Genomic DNA, 24,262 nt, shown 5'->3' on the forward strand with positions numbered 1-24,262 from the left:
TCCGATGTTTCCTTGTACACTGACGTAATGACAGTGTTTGAATGAAGGACTCCATCTGATGAAGTGGGTTTTGCCTGTATTTGGAAAGAGACGAATGAGGCTGCATCTACAATCTATGTCACGTCCAAGGAATGCGTCCGCTTTACTGAAAAAATGTTTGGAAAAGCGGACGTGTCCTTTTACCATCCCTGTAAACCTTGTTGTATGAGGAAGAAGGGATGTGCTGAAAGAGGAGGTTTTTCCAAAATCTGGCTCCGGGTAGCTGTGCCAAATTTCAGAAAAAACGTTTCCGAAAAAAAAGCGGGAAAAGATACACAAATTGCGATTCACAATTTGCGTATCTCTTTCTAACTTTTCTTTGTAGTGTAGACACAGCCTGAGTGACTGGAAAATCTAGTTGTACTCCCACTGAAACAAAAACAGTTTCCCAGACACAACCCTTACGAGGCCCACAGAGAGAGGCAGAAACTCTTGTGACTGAGGCTGATCCACTTACTCAGCTCCCCTCCAAAGCAGGGGGAAGCTGAGGCAGCAGTAGTGTCTACAGAGCACCTGAGGTGGGGAAATTTGTTCCTCCTCTTTCTCACAGAACTCCCCCCTGCCTCACACATGTCTGAGCACCAAGCAGGTGGGAACATTTTTTAAAATGGGGGCACTGAACCCCCTTATCCCTGTTCAGCCTCGCTCCCCCCCCCCCACCCAGCAGAGGCAAGGAGCAAAGCCCCAGCATGCAGGGCAAACAGCCATGATCCTGGGAACTGGGTTGGCAGCAGAGCCCCCTGGCATGAGGGGCAGCAGCTGGAGACCCAGAAGTGAGGCCAGGAGTCCCGGTGTGCTGCAGCACCCCCCACACCCATAGTTCACACACCTATGAGCACAGGGATGAGGGCTGGCCCATGGGGAGTATGATTTAGGCTTGAGTGACTTGCCAATTTCTGTGGAACCCCGGGTACGTCTACACTACAGCGCTAGTTCGAACTAACTTAGTTCGAATTAGTTAATTCGAACTAAGCTAGTTCGAACTAACGCATCTAGAACTAAAAACTAGTTCGAACTAGCGTTTTGCTAGTTCGAACTAGCAAGTCCACATTGAGTGGACTCTGAACAGGGCTTAAGGATGGCCGGAAGCAGTGCCGGCAGGGCATAAAAGGAGGACTTAGAGCATGGAGATGCTGTCTCAGGCTAGCCGAGGGCTGCGCTTAAAGGGTCCCGACCCCCACCCCGGACACACAGTTCTAAGGGGTGCCCCGCTTGCAAAGAAGTTCTGGCTTGGATTGCCCGGAGTGCCCACACTCAGCACATCACAGCACTCGGCCATCAGCCCGGCTGCACTTGCCGCAGGCTGCCATCTGGGGAGAGGGGGCAATCGGGGGGCTGCAGGAGAGCTTCCACCCCCAGAAGCCCGCAGAGACAGCCCAGTCCTCCCCATCGGGGGCTCGTACCCCATTCCTCCCTCACCTCCTTCCACTTACCCTTCCCTAGCCCCCCTTCTTATTGATGTACAAAATAAAGATAACGTTTCTTCCAACATTGACTCTGTCTTTATTGAACAAAACTGGGGGAGACTGGGAAAAGGAGGTGGGAGAGGGGAAGAGAAAGACTGGGAGAGGGGAGGGCAACTAACATGATCAGGGGTTGGGAACAGGTCCCAGATGAAGAGAGGTTACAGAGACTGGGACTGTCCAGCTTAGAAAAGAGGAGACGGAGCGGGGACAGGATAGAGGTCTCTAAAAGCAGGGGTTGGGTGGAGAGGGTGCATTCAGAAAAGTTCTTCCTGAGTTCCCATAAAGAAGGACTAGAGGACACCAAAGGAAAGGAATGGGTAGCAGGCTTGAAACTAGTAAGAGAAAGTTGTTGTTGTTCTTGACAAAGCAAATAGTTAACCTGCGGAACTCCTTGCTGCAGGAGGCTGTGAAGGCTACAACTAGAACAGAGTTGAAAGGGAAGTGAGATCAAGTCATGGAGGTTGGGTCCATGGAGTGGTATTAGCCAGGGGGTAGGAGTGGTGTCCCTGCCCAAAGTTTGTGGAAGGCTGGAGAGGGATGGCACGAGACAAATGGCTTGGTCACTGTCTTCGGTCCATCCCCTCCAGGGTCCCTAGGGTTGGCCGCTGTCGGCAGACAGGCTACTGGGCTAGATGGACCTTTGGTCTGACCCAGGACGGCCATTGTAAGCTCAGGGCTCAGGGTCGGGGGTCTCAGTGGACCCCCTTGATTTTCATGCACACCTGGTCCTGGGTGGCCAGGCTGGCAGCTCTCCTGCCCTAGACGGTCACTTTCCTGTGCCTAGTGCGGAGATCGTGGACGAGGTCCACGATGTCCGCACTAGCCCAGGAAGGTGCCCGCCTCTTGCGGTCCAGGGCAAGCTCCCGGGAGCCGCCAGCCTGGTCCCGGCAAGAGGGGGTGGGCTGGGGGGCATCGGGTGGGTGGCTCTGTGCCGTGCCAGGTGCAGGGTCTGCTGGCTGGGTGCTGGCAGGCTTGCACCTGGCACGGGCACCGTAGCCAGCCCGTGCCCCTTTAAGGGGTCCGGGGCCGGGAGGGGGGCATAGAGTTTCCCTGGTGTTGGCCAGAGTGGCCACCAGGGAAACCTGGGGAGGGCTAGCCTCCCACTAGTTCGAACTAAAGGGCTACACAGCCCTTAGTTCGAACTAGCTAGTTCGAACTAGGCGTTAGTCCTCGTAAAATGAGGTTTACCTAGTTCGAACTAAGCGCTCCGCTAGTTCGATTCAAATTCGAACTAGCGGAGCGCTAGTGTAGCACCTATTAAAGTTAGTTCGAACTAACGTCCGTTAGTTCGAACTAACTTTGTAGTGTAGACATACCCCCAGGGAGTTGACTTCTCATCCGACAGCCACCTGTGTGAATCAAATTGCCCTGTGTGCTGCTCCTAATTCTCATTGGGGAAAATGCCACCCACTGCTAACTCCACTTCGGAATTGTCCACATTGTTGGAGTGTGATTAAGAATAAAGAATATTTCCCCCATATCCCAATACAGTTTGATTGGCATGTGATTCAATGGGCATATGTCCCACTCTGCAGCATCTGGTACAAGGAGTTACTCTGGATTTACACCAGTAACTGAGATCAGACAGGGAATCTGAAGTTCCGCATTTTACACACATCTGGAAATTCAGAAATATTTATCTTTAAGGCCAAGGGTGGCCAACACTTTCAAAAACAGCCCTGAGCTCCTGCACTCCGAGGCTTTGTCTATACTGCAGGGTTCTTGTGCAAGAAGCTTTTTATGGAAGAGATCTTCTGCAAAAACTTCTTGTGCAAAAGCGCATCCACCCCTCAAAAGCTCGTCGCAAAAGTGATGTGCTTTTGTGCAAGAGAACGTCCACACTGCATGGACACACTTGCGCAAGAAAGTTCTCATTGCCATTCACAGGATGGCCATCAGAGCACATGTGGTTTTTCTTGACAGGCTCTTTTTGCTCAAGAAACCCCTGTTGAGCACTCACACACACCTTTTTGTGCAAGAACTCTTGCGCAAAAAGGAGTTATTCCTCGTAGAAGGAGGTATACCTACACCGCAAAAAGCCCTATGTTCTGCCATTTTACTATACATTTTCTTGCACAAAAATTCACTTGAGGTGTGGACACTCCATGGCTGTGTCTAAACTGGCAAGTTTTTCCACAAAATAATTTGATTTTGTGGAAAAACTTGCCAGCTGTCTACACCGGCCTCTTGAATTTCCGGAAAAGCACTGACGATCTCATGTAAAATCATCAGTGCTTTTCCGGAAATACTATGCTGCTCCCGTTCGGGCAAAAGTCTTTTTCCGAAAGACTTCTGTGCAAAAGGACCAGTGTAGACAGCATAGTACTGTTTTCCGCAAAAAAGCCCCGATTGCAAAAATGGCGATCGGGGCTTTTTTGTGGAAAACTGCGTCTAGATTGGCCACGGACACTTTTCCGCAAAAAGTGCTTTTGCGGAAAAGCATCCTGCCAATCTAGACGCGATTTTTCTGAAAATGCTTTTAACGGAAAACTTTTCCGTTAAAAGCATTTTCAGAAAATCATGCCAGTGTTAGACGTAGCCCATGAGTTTTTGCGCAAACACCCTGTAGTGTAGACATAGCCTGAAAAAGAAACCCCTTAAAGTTCTGTATATTGGATAAGTCTAAACTATGGAACCATGAATCTTGCCAGGGGCTTTCAAAAGTAAAAGACAATATTTAAACTTCTTTATCCATGGGCAGAGAGATTTTCAAACCGGCTGAAAATCCCGTTTCCCTCCAAACATTCTGTAAGCTACCCAGATCATCATCTATATATATATGTTAGAGTGCATCTATCTGCATGATTGTCTGTGAATCTGTTTGTTCAAGAACTGCTCCTAAATGGTAAGAGCTAGGGCCACCAGATCGGGTAGGCAGCTTCCTCTGATCATCAAAGCAGGGTCAAGGTTTGGTTGTACCAGGACAACCGGAAGCCCCAGGAAAAGGGCTGTGTTCCATAACATGCAAAGGGAGGGGCTGCTGTTCTGAGGGACGCGATACAACAGTGGCCACTGAGGACAGTGAGCCCACAGGGAAAAGCTATCAGGGGGATAGCCATACCACCAAGGGAGAGGCCAGCCGGGCGGGGGCTCTGCCATATTAGCTGCCAGCCCACAGGTAAGTAGCCCTCTGCCCCAAACCCTTTCCCTTCTCCCTGGGCCTTGGCCACAGTGCTGGAGGGAGACAGAAAAAAGACCCCTGACAACCAGGCGGGGTTGGGAGGAGAAAAGGCCTGTGATAGATGGGACCACCTGCCCTGAGCCCCCCAGTCCGCACTATTGCACCCCCCCCCCCAGCCTCCTGGACTCCCTTCCTCCACCACATCTCCAAAGCTCTGCCCTAAGTCCTGCACCCCCGCATCGCCAGCCCCCTGCCTAAGGACCCAGGCAACGCCGGGTAATCTGCTAGTGTGTTTTATAACATGGCCAAAATTCCCTATAGCCCCTGGATGTGAACTTTAATTTAAAAGGTTGGAGAAAAGGAAAAGGAGAACCTTGAGAATTCTGATACTGCGGGCGAGATGGGGATGTTAAATATCGATTAATTGAATAGTCGATTAACCTTGTGAATCCTTATTGGTTACTCAACTATTCTATAGTCCCTAGTGTGGGGCCGGCACCCAGTGCACTCTGGCCCCATTCCGCACTGTATCAGAGGCAGTAGCTTGGGGTGACAGGTAGGAAAGGAGCCAGTTTAAAAACCAGCACCCTTCACGGACTGGATGCCTGCCACCCCACACTGCTGCCTCTGACACAGAGATAGCAGCACAGGGTGGCAGCAGTCCCTGTCCAGGGGGTCTCTGAGCGTGTGGACCTGGCACGAGCCAGAACTGAGCCGGGCTGCCTGCCCGCCTGGCTCCTAATACACTTTAAATGCAGAACTGCAGCAGGGGTAGGTCCCGGACCCAGAGCAAGCTGGGACTGAGCCAGGCAGCTGGCAGCCTGCTAAAAAATGTACTGGCAAGGAAGGGTGAGAAATGCATGTAGTCAATAGCATTAAGTGATAAGCTTTTGCAGATCAGTTAATCAACTATACCAGTGTTTCCCAATTTTATGTGGCCACGGAACCCTTTTAAACTCAAAATAATTTTGCAGAACCCCTAACAACTATCTAATGTATGGACAACAGCGCTGAGTAGTGACATCATCATCCCAACTCTCTGACTAAGCTGGCTTTACACAGGGGCACTTATCGTGGAAATTGTTTTCCATAAAATTAATAAATGCTTAAATATTCATTATTTTTAATCATAAAATGTTATTGTAATGGAATTTTCTTGTGGAACCCTTATTTTCACTTTGCGGAACCACAGGGTTCTGCAGAACACCGTCTGGGAAACTCTGGACTACACTATTACATGCCTAAGGAGAGACACAAAATATTGGTCAGAAAGGGAACAAATGGATTAGGCAGCAAATGCATGAGAGAAAGATCATCGTTTCAAGACATTCAATTGCTAACCTCACTTCACTGGAAGGTCTTAAATTAGTAAGAGGCTGATGTAGTGAATCATCTGCAATACAAAACGCTTATCAAACACAGGAACAATAAAGCCTATGTTTCATCATCTTCATTTCACAACTTCTCTCTCTTTCTCGCTAGGGTATTTTTAAGGCATCTGTTACTGAAGCCAAAACAAAAAAGTAGTCAATATAATGGTCTTCTGTTGATATGTATTTTAGTAGTTAAATTCCTGGACGGTCATTGCTGACTTAAAGTGCTGTCATATGGGTGGAAATTGGGTAAATATTGTATTTTATTAATACCGGCAGAACTAACTTAAATGGGGCCTGTGTGTTGTGTAGTCTTGCCTTAATGTTTGTATTCATACCCATCAGTGTGAAAGAAGCTATTTATTTGCATATTTATTTGCATGCATATGCAACCACACTTAAGTTGTGGCTCTCGGCATGTGCTGAGAGTATCATTGAGTAGCCATGGCGTAGTGGATGGGATTTAGAATTTAGGCTCTCAAACACTTCCACATCCTGAAACAAATGTAATAAACAGTAATACTTGGTCCTTAGCGCATTTCATCAGGTGATCTCCAAACACGTTGCTTAGGTAGCGATAGAGTAGTGTCTTAATTTTGCAGGTGGGGAAACTGAGGCACTGTATGGTGGGGGTCACTTCTTTGATGCATACGTGAAGTCGATCACTTCTTAATGCTCACTCCAGTTATGTCAGCTGGCAGTAGGTTGGTTTTGGCTACATGTTCTCCCTTATGACAAATCCCTGTGTTTTTTTCTTTTGTTTTGCAAGGATTATGAGTACCCTCTTCATTCTCACAGTGCCCACTACCAGAAGAATGACCGCTGCCCTCCGCCCCCGCAGACTTTACCAGAACGAGCATGTGAGGTGTCCAGCTGCCGCTCAGATTCCGAATGTGAAAGACACAAGCGTTGTTGTTACAATGGGTGTATCTATGCCTGCTTGGAGTCAGTACAGCCACCTCCAGGTATGGTGGGTGGTGAGATCAAACTGCCTCAGAACAAAATTTCCAAGATGTTGCCCAAATACAAATAGAAACAGCTTCAATGGTAGGCTGTACAATTGTGGTAGAGCCTCTTCTTATTTGGTCTAAATTAGGACTTGGGGATTTAGTGTGAATTGAGAATTGAGCTTTGGTTTCATGGCAGTGAATAGTTGAAAGCTTCTCCAGGGTGATTTTTGGCTCAAGAGAGAGAAAATTGCACATGATTAGTTGGTCTGGCAAGATTTCCACCAACTTGAATGGCATAAATCCCTGGAAAACAGTTATTTTCACTGTATTTTACATTAGCCCAGTTCATGGCCACCTGGCTGGTAACTAGAGAAAATGGACAAATCTCAAATGTTCCAAATTGCAGTGAAAACTTTTGGAAAGCTTTAAAAACATCTGAGAACATTTTTGATGGTTTTAAATTGGTTTTGAACTTTTTCAAAAACTCAAAATTATGACAAAAATGGTGTCTGCATTTTGGACCACTTCTGCAGATAACCTTTTTATAGGAAAGCCCAAGATGCTTTAACTCGCTATTTCCCCAAGTCATAGATTTTGATGACTGTTAAAAACTTGCTTCTGGACAGTTATTTTTCTTAGGGATTGTCTACACTAGGAAACTTTCAAAATAACTAAAAATCGATGTAATAACTCCTGAAATAATAAAATCGAAATAGTGTGTCCTCACTACGGGAAAGTCTCAAAATTTATGAGGCAGGCTCCATTAATGAGGATGTCCTACATTACCTTAGAACCCCAGGAAGCACTGGGGAGTAATTAGTCTGAATTACTCTGAGGAGTAGTTATTTTGAAATACCGCCACCAGACCATCCACACTACCGCTATTTAGAAATAATTATTTTGAAATTAGTGTTATTCCCTGAGGAAAGCAAAAATACAGATTTTAAAATAAGCAGACCATTATTTCAAAATAACAAACTTGGTAATGTGGATGATCTGTTTATTAATTCAACCTAAAGGGGGTTATTTCGGAATAAAGCCCTAATGTAGACCAGGGCTTAGAGGGGATACTTTTCATCATGCAATGGATTGAATCTCTGCCTATAGATGAATTTATCTGAAATGTTTGAGCAAAAGCCTTTCTTCTGTTCCCAAGTTCAGGAGGAATTCCAAAAAAATTCTCTTCCAACTGTGCAATAATTCTAACACCATATTTTTAAGTAGGTCTACACTTGCGGTAGTGTAGAGAGTACAGATGTTGCATGCCCAGCTAAGACAGGTGTAAATAGTAGTGTAGAAAGTGAGGCACTGTTTAGGCAGGTAGAGAGGAGCAAGTGTCCTACATGCCTGAACCCCAAGGATATGTACTCTACTTTGCTATTTTTAGCACTGTAGTGTCTCACTGCTGGAGCCTTTCCCCACCTCAGTGAAAGGCTCTGGAAAGGGGAGGAAGAGGGGAAAGGTCATGGCAGTGGGGAAAGTCTCCTCTTTGCTGACAGAACCTTTCCCCACTGCATAGAATCATTGAATACTAGGACTGGAAGGGGCCATCAAGTCCAGTCCCCTGCCCTCATGGCAGGATCAAATACTGTCCACTCTAGACCATCCCTGATAAACATTCATCTAACTACTCTTAAATATCTCCAGAGATGGGGATTCCACAACCTCCCTGGACAATTTATTCCAGTGTTTGACTACCCTGACAGTTAGGAACTTTTTCCTAATGTCCAACCTAAACCACCCTTGCTGCAGTTTAAGCCCATTGCTTCTTGTTCTATCCCCAGAGGCCAAGATGAACAAGTTTTCTCCCAAGTTTTATCCCAGCTGCCAGAGACATTCACAGCCACGGTTAGCTACACGCTGCAGTGTCAGGTGTGGACCCAGCCTGTCTGCCATGCAGCTTGTACAAGATACAGTAAAAATAGCTTGAAACTTATCGCGGACACTTTTCTCATTGAGCTATGGCTTCTCTTGGGTTGTCTAAGGAGCAAGGAGAAAGCTTCTGAGCATGCTGCAGCGGGCATTTACCGTAACATTTAGCAGCACTCAGTGAAGCTCTGTCCAGCCTGGACCTGAGTTTACAAGGTGCAAAGATGTCTCAATCCCAAGCCAATGGAAGTTAATGAGAGCCCTTCTGTTAACTCCAGTGGATTTAGGATGAGTCTCAAAGGTTTCTCAGCATTTTGCAGGCTTAGGCCCTTTGTGTCCCCACGTTGCTGGGGTCCTTGCTGTGATCAGGTTGTGTCTGGGACATTCTGAATGACTGTGAATGTAAATACATCACGGAACCACACCCAGCAGAACCATCCTTCGAGAACATCTCCCCCACCCCGCGCTTTATCAAGGACTGGAGAAAATCAGTGGCATGAAAATAACTCTGCGCCCTGTGACCACTCTTCCTTAACAATGTGGGTTTCTTAATAGTTTTGGACTGGTTGGTGCAGCCGAAACCTCGCTGGCTTGGAGGAAACGGATGGTTGTTAGATGGACCAGAGGAAGTTTTACAAGGTACTGTGAACGTGACTCGGCATGTTAATCACCTGGGTATTGCGTGGGTTGTTGAATTCTCCTAGATGAAGGACACTGATTGGGAAAATAAGATGCAAGTCAGATGCAGTTCGGTGCCAGTACATCAGCCCTTATTCAAGGGAGAGTAGTGAGTCTTGTGGTTTCAGTTCAGAGCCTCCAGCTCCTTGCAGAATCAGCATTAGCCAGGAAAGAACACTTCCGGCAAACAAATCATCCATTAAATGAGATGCCAATGTAAAGTGCAAAAGGTCACATATTAACAGATTTGTGGCTGCACCTATGTGGAAAGGTGACTCCATGGCTTGTGAACAGTATTTCAAATCTAAAGCAAAAGGTTTGTTTTAAATACAGCTCTGCTGAAAACCTGCTTAGTAGAGGCAAAAAATCTCTTCCATCTGCCATGCAGATGCATAACCAGTCCTCATTAGCATATGTAAATTTGATTAGTCAGGGGAAGTGATGTTAAGAGGATGAGCAATGCAACTTGCAGAAGGTTTTGCCCTCAGGGATGGGCATGACGTGATAGTATACCCTGACAGTTCAATAGTGCATATCTTTCTACATGAGTGGTTGTTTCCATAGATGAATAGGTAAAAGCAATTTTCTTCCCAATACATAACCCCAACTACATATATCTGACTTACAAGAGTCCATGGCAAGATTAGTTTATGTGAAGTATTCAGTGACAGACGAGAGCCATTCCAATTTGGGCTTAAATCATTTTGTGCAATCTTTATTTTGTACATTTTAAGACAGTGTTATTACTACCTATCACTGACATACACATGCAAAAAGATCAAATATGCTATGAACGAGAAGGGAAAGGGTGAAATTTTTTTCTCCAAATCTTTGGCCTGTGCTACATTCTTCCCGTGTCTTCTACTGTTTTTTGTACCCTGTTCCATGACTTTGCACAGCCTCAGTTACCTCATCTGTGTACCCTCCCATTCTAAACCAGACTAAACATTTTTATGCACAAGTCATTAACCTAAACGGATGCATTTATGCTTATCCTGCTAAAACTTTTCTTTGGTCTGCTTCTATACTGACCTCCTTTGTATTTTCTGCTGTTAATTCTACTGGCTCCATAGGGTGGATTTTTATCTGACTGGTGTTTTTTGTGACCTTGGCTTTTTGCTTGTTAGCTTGTCTTGCAAGGCACCTGAAGTTCACAATTCCCTCGTGGCATTCTGTTTCACCCTGATATTTACTCAGATTAAGTTTTACAAAGCAAGACACACAAACTAGATTTCATAGTTTATACAACCCCAAAGCTCTTAAGTGTTGCATCAGCCGGAACAAGCCAAAAAGCAAAAGTGCCTTTGTATTTTTCTGCTCTCTATTGTGGCAAAGCTCCAGCCATTCCCTGTGAGTCTCATGCTACTGGCGGATTGTTAGCCTCAGAGGTTCACTAAGGCCCTCCACAGTCTCTTTCTCTTTACTAGAGCCAGCAGCCACAGCCTGCTGAACCATACTCATCACAGGCTAATTCATAAGTTTGGGGTAAAATCCCCCTCTGGCATCCCAATCTCCCTTCTCGAGGCAGAGGTTGAGATGTCATGAGGAGGTTTGGCAGGAACCCAGGCTCACCCACTACACCAGGTTCCAGCCCAGGGACCCTGAGATACCAGCAACAGGCAGGGTTACTACCACTCCCAATCTGGTAGCTTTTCCCTGGGCCATTTTCCCAAATCATCCCCCCCAGCATTTTTCCTTTAGTACCTGCTCATCACACCCACACAACACTTCCTATCCCTCACTCCTTTCCATCCCCCTTTGTAGCCTGGGGGAGCCCTTTTAAAGCAGCACCACAGGCCTTAACTGGCTGCAGGTGTCTAATCAGCCTGTAGCTTCTAGCAAGCTGGAATAGACCCCAGGTGCTTGCCTGATTATACTGCAGTTAGATTTGGGACTTTCATAGACTCATAGGGCTAGAAGAGACCTCAAGAAGTCACTTTACTCAGAGAAAAGAAAGCGGTTCACCCAAGTCCCAGTGTGTCTCCCCTCCATCAGTGTGCGGCAGCCAGCTAGTCTGGGTCTGTCGCACTATATAATTCATTTCTCCAACACTGTTTAACATATATATTGGACTGACACACTTCATTGCACTGTTTTCCTACAGATGGTTGAGATGCACTTCATTTAAATGAGTTTTAGATTAATAGATTTCAAGGCCAGAAGGGATTAATGTGATCATCTAGCCACATCTCCTGTATAACCCAGGCCAGGTGATTTCACACAGAAAAGTCCTGCATCATGCCCTGGAGCAAGTCACATCCCCTCAGTTTACCCATCTCTAAAATGGGGTAATAATACGGCCTTCCTTTGTAAAGGCTTTTGAGATCTACTGATAAAAAGCTCAATGTAAGAGCTAGCTGCCATTATTTTTATCTCGTTTTTAGCCAGCATTTCTATAGTATCAGTTTCCAACTACTCAATTTTGTTAGGTTTAGTCTTCTAACTTAAACACCCCTTTATTAAAAATCTTCACCCTGCATAGGTGCTTGTAGACAGTGGTCATGTCATCTCTTAAACAAACATGAAATCACATCGCATTACCAATGCTCTGAGCCACCCAGTCCCACCTCCATAGAGAGATGTGTGAGCAGAGCAGTCTTAGACAGTGGGCACTCAAGAAATGGCATCCCAGCCCTGACACTGATGACCTTGGTGGCTGTAAACCAGCCTCTTGGGCTCTGATTTTCAGACATGCAGATTTTGCTCATGCTGGGCCATGTGTGTTTCCCATGCTTGCATAGCTGAGCATACAGAAAGAAGGCTCCCAAGTAAGCACAGGCCTGCGGTCTGAAAAACAGGCCTTATTGCCTCAGTTCCCAGATGTATAAAGTGAACATAAAGCAATCAGCCTGGCAGGCTTAATTATTTACTCACTGGCTCTAAAGTGCTTGAACAGCCTTACTTCAAGACTTAGATCCGTCACTGTTAGGGACCAGGATGAGATCTAAGAAAAGAGGCAAATTATCCCCCATGTGCCTATCAGGGATCCTTCCACCTTGCTCTGAAACATCTAGGCTACGTCTAGACTGGCAAGTTTTTCCGCAAAAGCACCTGCTTTTGCGGAAAAACTTGCCAGCTGTCTACACTGGCCGCTTGAATTTCTGCAAGAACACTGATGAGCTCATGTAAGATTGTCAGTGTTCTTGCGGAAATGCTATGCTGCTCCCGTTTGGGCAAAAGACCTCTTGCACAAATGCTTTTGCGCAAGAGGGCCAGTGTAGACAATGCTGTATTGTTTTGCGCAAAAAAGCCCCGATGGTGAAAATGGCGATTGGAGCTTTCTTGCGCAAAACCGCGTCTAGATTGACACGGACGCTTTTCCACAAAAAGTGCTTTTGCGGAAAAGCGTCCGTGCCAATCTAGATGATCTGTTCCGCAAATGCTTTTAACGGAAAAATGTTTCCATTATAAGCATTTGCGGAAAATCATGCCAGTCTAGACGTAGCCCTAGGGTGCGTCTAAACTACATGGCTCCATCGATGGAGCCATGTAGATTAGGCTGATGGGCAGAGGGAGATGAAGTCACTATTTAAATAATCATGGCTTCATTTAAATTTAAATAGCTGCCGCGCTCTGCCGACCAGATGATGATCAGCTGTTTGTCGGCAGATCGGGGCAGTCTGGACGCGCAGCGGTTGACAAGGAAGCCTTTGTTGACTGGTGCAGGTATGCCTCATGAAACCAGATTTACCTGAGCTGGTCGACAAAGGCTTCCTTGTCAACCGTGGCGCGTCCAGACTGCCCTGATCTGCCGACAAACAGCTGATCATCAGCTGGTCGGCAGAGCGCAGCAGCCATTTAAATTTAAATGAAGCCGTGATTATTTAAATTGCAGCTTCATTTCCCTCTGCCCCTCAGCCTAATCTACATGGCTCCATCAATGGAGCCATGTAGTTTAGACACACCCCTAGGGTTGGTCATTATCAGAGATAGAGTATATAGATGACGAGTCTGATCCAGTCTGAAAATGCCTACTGAGAAACTTACACTGTCTTCACTACAATTGTACAAGTGTTAGGAAAATATTCCCATCCATAGCCAAATACAGAAACAGGCGGTAGGAGTCCCAGCTTCTGTCCCCAACTCTGACACTCACTTGCTGTATAGCCTTTGCAATGTCACTTAACATCTCTATGCTTCCGTTTCCTGTGTTACTTTCACAGAAGTCATGTGTGAGCATTAATGAATTAGTTAGCTGATGTAGAGCATGTTGAATAGTTTGATCCCAAGGGGGAACTACCAGGTTGTACTTCTCTGGGTCTCTCAACCCAACCCTGGATTGATGGCAGCTTTAAATTGTGCCAGCTGGTAACAATCCTGCAGAGGCCACCTGCTATCCAGAGTGTGGTCAGCCTCCTTCTTTTCCTCCAGTCTCCAGCCCCAGCACACACCCTGTCCAATGGGCTGAAGGAAGAATGGTAAGGCAGCCAGCTAGGCGGGTTCAACAGGGCATTGCCTGTCTTTTAATCAGAGCCATTCCTAGGTGAGGTATGGGGGCTGGAGCAAACCCTTCACCCTGTGCCAGGCCTCACCCTGCCTCTTCCCACCCTTGCCCTGCCCTCTCCTGCCCCCTTTGCATTCCTTCTTCAAAGCTCCCTCCCCCAAAGCCACCTCCCCCAAGCAACACGAGTCGGGGAATTACCAGTGAACCTGGCACAGGGGCAGCAGGCGCTGAGGTAAAGCAGAGCCACCTGGCTGGGAGACGGCATCAGAGCGGAGCAGGCTTCTGAGTCACTCCACTTCACCGCCGCTCCCGCCAGCCCCAGGCCCCCAGAGGTAAACTCCCAGGCCTCACAGGTTAACCTCAGAATGGGAGGCCATCTTGTCCGCAGGACAGTTGGGGTAGCCAGCGTGCAGGGCCTGGGACGGCCGCCCCAAACCGGTCTATGGATGGGACAGCTCTGCTTTGAGTGGAGTAGGCGGACATGCCGTGTCCAGTTCCCTGTAAGTGTTAAACGTTCAGTGTTATTGTTTGGGAAGCACTTTGAGGTCTTTGCCTGGGAGGGGCTATCAAGAGCAGGGTTTTCCTTCTCTGCTTAGCCCTGGGCGATAAGACCCAGACGTGTGACCCGCAGGCGTGTTTTGCAGCCGAGGCCTGCAGCACCACTGAGGACGGGGACGAACCTCTGCATTGCCCCACGGGGTACGAATGCCACATCATCAGCCCTGGGAACACGGCCGAAGGGATCCCCAACAGGGGTCAGTGCATCAAGCTACGTGGAAATCCTGGTCAGTTCATTCGAAATCGCGCGGCCCCGCGTCCTCTGTCCAGCCCAGGAACTATGCCAAGGGGCCTCTCACCTGCCCTGCGGCAGATTAGGCCTCAGAATATCAGGCCAGGCTAAGTAGCGTTCGTGGTTTCCACCTCCTCCTGGAGTTGCCAATTTGGGTCGGACGTAGTCCTAGAGATTTAACCACGCCATGATCTTTAATTAAAGGTTAATCTCTCATTCCTGGACACTCCAGGACAGGGGTCACAGGGAACCTGGGAGGCTACCAGCCTCATGACACCCTCCAGCCTGAGAAAGGGTCAGAATAACCCTCTTTCACCAGGCCCCATCCATCCCTCCCTGCCCCTGCTCTTGTTCCACCCCACCTCTTCTCCCAACCGAGGTGGCCTGGGGAATTAGGGAGCCTAGGGGCCCAGGGCTGGCAGCAGGGGTCCACCCCCTCTCTGCACTCAGCAGCAGCAGCAGGGGAAGCAGAGCAAGGTGGCTCCAGCTGCCTTGCTCCCCAGCTGCCACGTCACTCCACTTCCCACTGGGGGAGCACGGGGTCGTCCCCCCACAGCTGGGAGAGCCAAGCGGCAGGGCTACCTGGCACCGCTGGTGAGTGCAGGGGGGCTGGACCCCTCCTGCGAGTGACAGGCTCCTCCTGCTAGTCCCTCCTCCCCCCGTTGGCTGCTGGCCAGCCGCTCCCGCCTATGGCATGGGACACGTGACCCCTTGTGCCCTCCACGCATCACCGCTGCTCCAGGCCAATCCTGTAGGGCTGGCAGTCCTACCGCCTCCCTCTTTTAATCCTGGGTTCCTCCAGCAACGCACCCGGTCTCTCCAGCCTGGTTCCCTCACGCTTCCACATGCCACAGGAAATGCTCCGGCCGTGTGGCAGCACATCATCTCCTGCCCCGCCCCTGCAGCGTCTCCATTCCCCGCTCTCTCAGGCGCGTGCCGGCTTCGAAACCAAAGTTTCCCTGGCATGTGGCTTGGCTTGAAAAGAAAATACCCGGGGACCAACTAAGTTCAGCAAGAGACGGGGAGTTGAGAGAGCAAGGACCACTCTGTATTAACATGGCTGGGAGGGCTAACATCTGGTCCCAGTCATATACTTGTCCCCCCTTCCCCCAGAGAGAACAGTGGACTGCCACTATGTAACTTGGGGGGCAGGGCAGAATCTGCAGCATGTTTTTGTGGGTAGTCATTATTGTGTGTTCTGCGGATCACACTAGTACGAATCTCGCAGATGCAGGATAGGAAACCAGTGAATTGGGGAACCCACTGAACACTTAAAAACTGTGTACAGACAAGCGAAAACTAAGCTGCTGCCTTTGAAAGATGCAAAGAGAACGATCAATACCAACAGCTTGTGTTATGGTCTTCCAGAGCTTCTAGGAAGATGCTGACTGACCTCCATCCCCATAGAAGCCAAAGGGAGATGAGTGTTCAGCACTGCTCAGGATCAGCCCCTAAAAAACTCCTAGCAGCAATTCACTTCTCTCTCTTTTTGCTTTCACGTGTGCAGTACATGGCATCCGTAAGCCAATTCCTCATTGTAACTCCACTGGGTTCTTTAACACCTGATTGAACAGAGCTAGGCCAATTTACAAGCTGCAGAACAGGCCTTGTAAATTTATTGTATCCCTGTCTGTGCATTTGCCTTTTGGCTGAGACAAGAAAGCACGGATCCCTGTCAACAGGCGATGGTAAACCTTTGCTCATTCCATTTAAATATCAAATAGCAAAGTTCTCAGTAGAAAAGCAAGGCTGCAATTGTTTTCTGTCATCTGACCATGATTTCTATTCAATCATGAATAGAGTCAAAAAGAGTAAAAAAGATCATTCTTTGCTTCTCACGGGAGTATTTGCCAATAAGAGCTCACACATGCTGAGGAATCTTCAACCTCTGCCATGGTGTGCAGTTACTGTGAAAGATTTATGGAATATATACTCTGTGATGCAACCTATCACAGGCCAAAACCATTAGCAGCCCCTTTTCCTACTTAATCACAATAAAAACCAGTAGAAGTATCAAACCAGAGTCCCTTGGAAGGGGAAGTTATAATAAAGACTCAAAGACTTCAGTATTTTCAACTTCCTTTGCTTTTTTCATGTTTTTAATGTCCTCTGGTCACTAATGTAATGCTATATCCCCACATTTACATTGTTCATGCACAAGATGTTTCTTTGAGCCATAAAAGTTTCAGACAATGTGGTCCCTGGTAAACAAAGGTGATGAAGCAGGAACTTGAACAGTATGGAGCCTGTTAGATTGTCTCAAATTCCAGCAATGTTTTATTTAACAAAGGCTTTCTGTTTAAGAAAGACTGTGGTTCCCTACATTATGACTCCTTTTAATGGTCAGAGTATTTAGGAGGATGAAAATTTAAAATCAATACAAATAGAAAAAATGCTTAAAAATCTGTTGGAATTATTTTTAAAAAAATCGAATTCTGCCAAACCTGTTCATAATGTATCTTATTGTTTTGCAGATGGACGGAACCTTAGGAATAAATATTACAAGGAGTATTTTGGTAAGGTGCCATTTGTGGGGGGGGGGGGGTCTTTGGCATTGCCAAGCTTTACATTGGTCAAATTGTTTAAGAGGACTTTGCTGCTCATGAAACGGCACAGTGGAGAGGCATTCCTCAGCAGCTTCTCTGCATACCTCTGACACTGCCAAGAGTGTTGCAATGTGTGGTGGGTTTATGATATGGAAGACACGTCTGGAATGGGAAACATCCCATCAAATTCATTTTAACTTGTGATTTAATCAGGAAAGGCATCTTGTTCTTGCAAGGGGAAAAGCTAGAAAAAGCTTCATTACAGGTTGACCCTCTCTAGCCTGGCATTCTCTGGTCCAGAAACATCCATGGTCTGGCATGGTTTTAGTTCACCGGATGTCCACTTATCATGGTTGTGGCCAAATTTCCTGCAGTCCCATAGAGTTTGTCTACAGCCAACAGTCCTGGCTGTCAGTGTTCTGTGCTGTTATTTAGCTCTAATTCATCCCTAAATGTCTCCTAAGAGCCCAGTAAGCAGTGGAAGTGTTGGAAATGCTGCTAGACAATATTGACATCCCATGGTTCAGCAAATTCTCTGGTTCAGCACCGGTCAGGTCCTGAGGGTGCCCGACTTGAGAAGTTTAACTGTACTTTTGCACCTTTTATTTTCTTGTTGATTTTCCATATCTTAGTTTGGTCATGGAATGGTCATATCAGGTGAGAATCTGCCCTTATGTAGTCCTGTGTAACCTAATGGATGTGCTAGAGTAATGAAAGGCAGAGTTTAGGGACTTCGGTGGTGTAACTTAAAGAAACATTTGTCCCCAACTCTAAACCTAGCACTGCTACCAAGAGCCTCACTAAAGAACTGGGAAATACGACACATACCATTTAAAATATACAGCTAGGAATATTTTTGGAAGCATTCATTACTGAAAGGACACACAGCAAACCCTAATTTTGCAGAATTTTGTTTTACAGGGAGTAATTCCAATAATGTAGTTGGATATGTGAAACAGCAGCAGAAGCACTTAGGTTAAGCCGGGTAAGTACCTTCTGAATAAAAGGATGGGAGTTTGAACATAAGGACGGCCACACTGGGTCAGACCAATGGTCTATTTAGCCCAGAGTCCTGTCTTCTAACAGTAGCCAATGCCAGCTGCCCCAGAAGGAATAAACAGAACAGGTAGCCATCAATTGATCCATCCCCTGTCGCCCATTTTCAGCTTCTGACAAACAAAGGCTGGGGTACCATTCCTATCCATCCTGGCTAATAGCCATTGATGGACTTATACTCCGTGAATTTATCTAGCTCTTTTTTGAACCCTGCTAAAGCCCTGGCCTTCACAACATCCTTAGGCAAGGAGTTCCATAGGCTGACCGTGCATTGTATGAAGAAACACCGTTCTTTTGGTTTGTTTTAAAACTGCTGCCCATTCATTTTGTAACCCACACATGTAGGCTATGTCTACACTCGCAGCTTCTTGCGTAAGTAATATGCAAATGAGGCTAAGTGTGGAATATCCCTGAGCCTCATTTGCATACCTATTGAGCCACCATTTTTTTCAGAAGAGGCTCTTGCGCAAGAAGAAGTGTCTATACTGCCTCTTCTTGTGCAAGAAAAACCCTCTTGCGCAATGCCGTTACACCTATTACTTTTCAGGAAGAACGGCACAAGAGCCTCTTCTGAAAAAAATGGTGGCTCATTAGGTATGCAAATGAGGCTCGGCGATATTCCACACTTAGCCTCATTTGCATAATACTTGCGCAAGAAGCCGCGAGTGTAAACATAGCTCTAGTGTGGTTACTGAGTAATGCAAGTGGTACCTAGACCACAGCAACAGTTAAGAACAAGAGATCTCTACAGCATAAGCTGGGAGCCAGCTGGCTTTTAGCTCGGCGGGTAGAAGCTCCTATATCCAGCTCCCGAGGTCCCAGGTTCAAATTTGCCTGGTGGTGGTTACAATTTCATTTGGTGAAAATGCCTGATGGATGCCCAATCTACAGAGATTTAAAGAAACAGCCCTTTACAGGTGAAATTACCCCTCCCTAGCATCAGGCATAAGTGCCACTTAGGTGTCCTTGTGGAGCTGAGACCACAAGAACAGTCATACTGGGTCAGACCAACAGTCCATCTAGCCCAGTATCCTGTCTTCCAACAGTGGCCAACGCCAAATGCTTCAGAGGGAATGAACAGATAATACCGGCCCAGATAATACAAGGACATTCATGCTATGGTATGTCTATGCTGCACTATAGCAGACTCTGCTTTGAACTCCTTCCCCCTTCCATCCACACACAAGTCAGCACGACTCAGACCTATGGACCCTGCTGGAGAGGTGGTTCAGAGACTGTGGCCTCTGTGGATGCAGCTCTAGCCATAGACTCGAGTCAGAAGAGCAGCATACGTTAGTGTGACTGAGACCTGGATCCAGCAATTGTGAAGCCAGGTTTATGATGCAGTGTGAACGGTCAAGCACCAGCTTAGAAACTTCCAACCCACGAATGTAGGTCCCAGCGTCCCAGACTCACAATGCCAAATCCACATAAGTGAATTTAATTGGAAGGCCATACACTGAAAACCAGGAAGTGATATTTACCATTCCACGACAGGCGTGTGCTGCAGGGGGATCGCTGCTAAATATTCAAGGAGAAATTCATCTCGTCAGGCTCTTTCCATTTTGTTTCAATTTGTCAATGTTGCCCAGTTTCCTGAGAAACCTCTGACATTTGATGGGTTCCCCCTGCCCCGCGCATTAAGAATAGGCCCAGGCAGCAAAACATTGGGATTCCCACACATTTCATAACAGCATTTAGGCAAATCTTAGCATTCCTGTCCATACATTGGATCCCAGCCTTTGGATAGGAGATGCCCAAATGTTTTATACGGTACATCTGGGACCCAGCCCTAAGGCAGCCACGGCTGATCCTGAGGGAGAAAACACAGAGACTGCTTAATTAGAACAGACCCCAATGGAACCCAATCTGGCAAACACGTAGGCATGGGAATGTAAGCGATGAATGTAAGCAATAGTGGCCTTGCACACAGTGAACTCTTAGGCCTGGTCTACACGAACAGGAAAGTCGACTTAGGATATGCAACTCCAGCTACATTAATTACGTCGCTGGAATCAACGTATCTTAAATCGCATTTTGGTGCCATCTACATGGCGCAAGGTCGATAGGAGCACACGTTCTCATCGATTTCCTTTATTTCTCTCAGGAGTAGGGTTACTAGCACCGATGGGAGCACCCTCTGAGTTTGAACTAGCGAGTCTTCACGAGACTCGCTCATTCGAACTCCAGAAGATCAACTGTGGCAGCTTCGATTTTCTCTGTAGGGTAGACAAGCCCTTACTCACACAGGGCCTGATCCAAAGCCCATTGAAATCAATGTAAAAGACCTTTTGTGACTTCAGTAGGTTTTTGGATCAGACTTATATGTAAGAATTTGCAGCATCAGACAACCTGTCCCAAACTGGTGGTCTCTTAACTTTCAGAATCACATGCATCCAAACAGAGAAAACATGAATCCTTTAATTTTTCATTAGACCTGAGGCCAATTGTTGAGGTTACACGCTGGGCTAGAATGTGTTATGAAAACACCACAGCAATGATAAACGGTGCATTTTGTTTTATTCTATTTCCCCTCAGTGGATCTAGCTATTAAGGAGCTCTTTGAAAAAAAGATGCCACCCAAGAGTTGTCTGGTTCAGATGAACTGCAGCCCCAAATCTTCAGATTCAACCCTTCAGCATCTTCCTGATATCACCACATTGTGGATAAAAGAACTGCCTGGTGCAAGAACAGCCATTCTAGACCTCAGAGCTGTGACCAGTGGGAGAAATCCATTCCTTTGCAAGCAGCTGGAGAGTTTATGAGTGGCACCGTTACAACTGGAACAGAAAACCAGCCTGATCCACAATTTCATTTCAGAGCTGTATCAGCATAGCACACACGTTAGCAGACTGATTCTGAATTCGCTTACAAAGGTGTAACTCAGGAGTGACATTGGTCTAAAAATGGTACCTGGGCATTTAGCATTAGACCCTTGGTTTTTCAAATATATGTGTGGTGAACATTCAGTGACCTTCATATTGTATGTACATCATATTAAGAGCACTCAGGGGTCCCATAAGGAAATGAATTGATTGGTAGTTTATGCATAGCATGACTTTAATATGTTCACTAATGAAAATGGGCCAAATTTGTCTCGGTTGCATCACCATTGAAATCAGTGAAAGCTCCACCAGGGATGAATTTACCCCAAGGAACAACTATTTTTTATTTAGTCTGCAAGGTGATCTATGTAATTAACAACATGTGTTTGAAAATGGTCTACCATGGTGCTCGTCTGATATTCCCTTAGGCCCGGTCTACACTAAAGGGGAAAGTCGACTCAAGATATTTTGACTCCAGCTATGTTAATTACATAGCTGGAGTCAAAGTATCTTAAATCATGTTTTGTTGTTGTCCACACAACAGGAGGTTGACGGGAGCACATGCTCCTGTCAACTTCCCTTATTCTTTGTGAGGAGCAGGACTACCGGCGCCAACAGGAGAGCCCTCTCCGTTCGAATTAGTGGGTCTTCACTAGACCTACTAATTCGAACCTCAGAAGATCGACTGCGGCAGCACTGATCTTCTCCATAGCGTAGACAAGGCCTTAAAGACTAACGTTTGTGCAAATTCTTCCTCTAGAGTTTGGAATCCCTATATGGTAAAGGGGAAGATAAAAATGCTCTGCATTCTATATAGTTTCTTTTTGTTTATTTTTTGACCAACTAAAATGTCCAGGTTTTGTAAAATTTCATTCCAGTGTTAAACTTATAGACTTTAAGGCCAGAAGGGACCACTGTGGTCATCTAGTCTGATCTGCACATTGCAGGCCACAGAGCCTCATCTCTGAAATCTCTCCCATCCCCCCCCCCCAACCCGCAGCCTCTGGCTGAGTTACTGACATCCTCACATCATGATTTAAAGACTTCAAGTTACAACAAATCTACCCTTTACTCTAGTTAAGGGATGGGGAGCATCCACTCTGCAGGCCAGATCCAGCCCCCTGGCTTGCGTTGCTTCTAAACCTAACCCTAAGTGGAAACAGCAGTGCAGGGAAGCTACCGCTTGCCTACAGGTGCTGCTCCCATTGGCTGAGAATTGCAGCTAATGGGAGGGTGAAGGGTGGTACCTGCCAGTGGGAGCTGCCCCAAGTAAACACCACAATCCCCTGCTCCCTCCCGCACCCAGCCTCCTACCCGGACCCTACATCCCCACACCCGCTGCTCCTGCCCCCTACCTTCTGGCCAAGACCCTGCACCCATCTCCCACCCAGATCCCACTCCCTAAATTACTCTCCAGCAGCCCCTCCCACACACTGAACCCCTCATTTTTGGCACCGCCCCAGAGCCTAGTCTCCCCCCAAAAATCTACTAGCCCAGGCCCCCAGAAAAATTAATCCAGGCTGGGGTGGGAACCATGAGCCTTGGTGCCCCCCTGCAGGGCTGGAGCATGAGGAGAACATTGGCACCGCAAGTTGTGAGTGGAGGTGAGTTTTCTGCTTCTGAGTTGGGGGCCATGTCAGGGAGGGTTTTTTCCTTACTTGGGTGGACCCCAACTGATTTTTCTGTGGGTCAATGGCCCTCAACCCGAAAAAGATCCCCCCACCTCTGCGCTAGTTTAAGCCAGCAGTGACTCCTCGCCCCACACTGCGACGGAAGGAGGGGGGGAAAAACAAGGTCCCTGACAACATGACCTGAGGGAAATTCCTTCCTGAACCACCCTCTCCTCCCGCTCCATTAAAGTGGGGAAAAAATGTGCAAACATTTTACTATTTTTGAGTCAGCTCTAGAGCTCAGAGCCCATAGCTCCCATTGGTTTCAGACAAAATTATGCATTAGGAGGCCCTCAAAGGCTCAAACCCCTATGCTCCGGCCTCATTGAGCAAAACACTCAAGCACGTGTTTAACATGAGGTGGGCATTTTGCTTTGCAATGCTAGTTAAACTCATGGCTGAGGGCTTTGCTGGATTGGAGCTCTGGAACAGGCATGTGCTCATTGCAAATTGAATCTTTATTTAAAAAAAAAAGGAAGACTGATAAAATAACATACTGTCAAATGGCTGCTGTTTATTACAGGCTGTAGATTAAATGCAGCCTTCCTCCTGGTGCTAGGGTGTTAATTTTTTCTTTTAAAGTTCTTTAAATTGTTAGACACGAGAAAAGTCTGCATGTTGCATTTCTAACATTAAAACCTATGCTGCTTTTGAAGACACCATCTATTGTAAGACGAATTTTCCTGAGTTTTTACTGCTGCCAAAGTTTTACAGCCGCATCATCAAAGCTCAACAGGAAAGTGGTAATGTTAGCTTTTAAATAACACCTCTGATGTGTGCATAGTGTCATTTCCAAGCCTGGCTGGTGCTACAGTGAACTTTTCATGTAACATTATATGCTCATTATGCTGCTCAGTTCTCAGCTGGTGTCAGGCAACGCCATCAAAGGAGCTGCTCTGATCTCCCCTAACCTGAGAATCAGGCCCAATGATTCACTCATGTTTTTGTGCTTAGAAATGTAGGGTCTCCTACTTCGGTGCTCAATAAAAACAAATCCAGTCTATTTTTCAACTCTGTTTGGTTTCAGTTGGGTGTTTTTAATATGGACTCTGCTCTTCTTTACCTTAAAAGAAAGTACATTTCACAGTGAATTTCCTTCCTGGTGAAAGTTTCCAGAGCAGAAGTCCTGCATTTATCCATATGATGGTAGAGATAACCTTTTCCGTCCTCACCGATGTACCTTGCCCATGTGGAGAGGACACAGGAAACTGAGTTGCCAAAACCCATTCGGTCATTGGGGACCCCATAAGGTTATCAGGGTGGATTATTACAATATTGCCAGTTGCCTGCTGGGAACTGACTCTACCCGCACTCCGCTCTGGAAATGTTTGGTCACCGCAGAGTAGGCTTGAACTAGAAGAGGCTTCGCCTTCCAGGAGAGAGGCCCAGCTCTGCATCCGAGTCAACAAGAACACAGATGAGTAAGGGTTGAATG

General features: G+C 46.8%; 1 protein-coding gene across 2 annotated transcripts in view; it reads left to right on the forward strand.

Moving 5' to 3' along the window:
- Positions 1-23,838, forward strand: part of WFDC1 (WAP four-disulfide core domain 1) — a 38,239-nt gene extending 14,401 nt beyond the window's left edge. Inside the window, exons 2-7 of one of the 2 annotated variants that reach the window (XM_006134873.5) lie at positions 6,769-6,964; positions 9,374-9,457; positions 14,585-14,725; positions 17,205-17,246; positions 18,198-18,261; positions 20,871-23,838. In XM_006134873.5, coding sequence (XP_006134935.1) covers positions 6,769-6,964; positions 9,374-9,457; positions 14,585-14,725; positions 17,205-17,246; positions 18,198-18,256 — 522 coding nt within the window. In that variant the 3' untranslated portion in view covers positions 18,257-18,261; positions 20,871-23,838. The remainder of the gene's footprint in view (positions 1-6,768; positions 6,965-9,373; positions 9,458-14,584; positions 14,726-17,204; positions 17,247-18,197; positions 18,262-20,870) is intronic. The other variant, XM_075939984.2, reaches the window with a different exon arrangement.
- Positions 23,839-24,262: the final 424 nt, after the last annotated feature.

The sequence above is a fragment of the Pelodiscus sinensis genome, chromosome 12 (assembly GCF_052426305.1).
Source record: "Pelodiscus sinensis isolate ZL-2025 chromosome 12, ASM5242630v1, whole genome shotgun sequence".
In the NCBI taxonomy this organism is placed as follows: Eukaryota; Metazoa; Chordata; order Testudines; family Trionychidae; genus Pelodiscus; species Pelodiscus sinensis.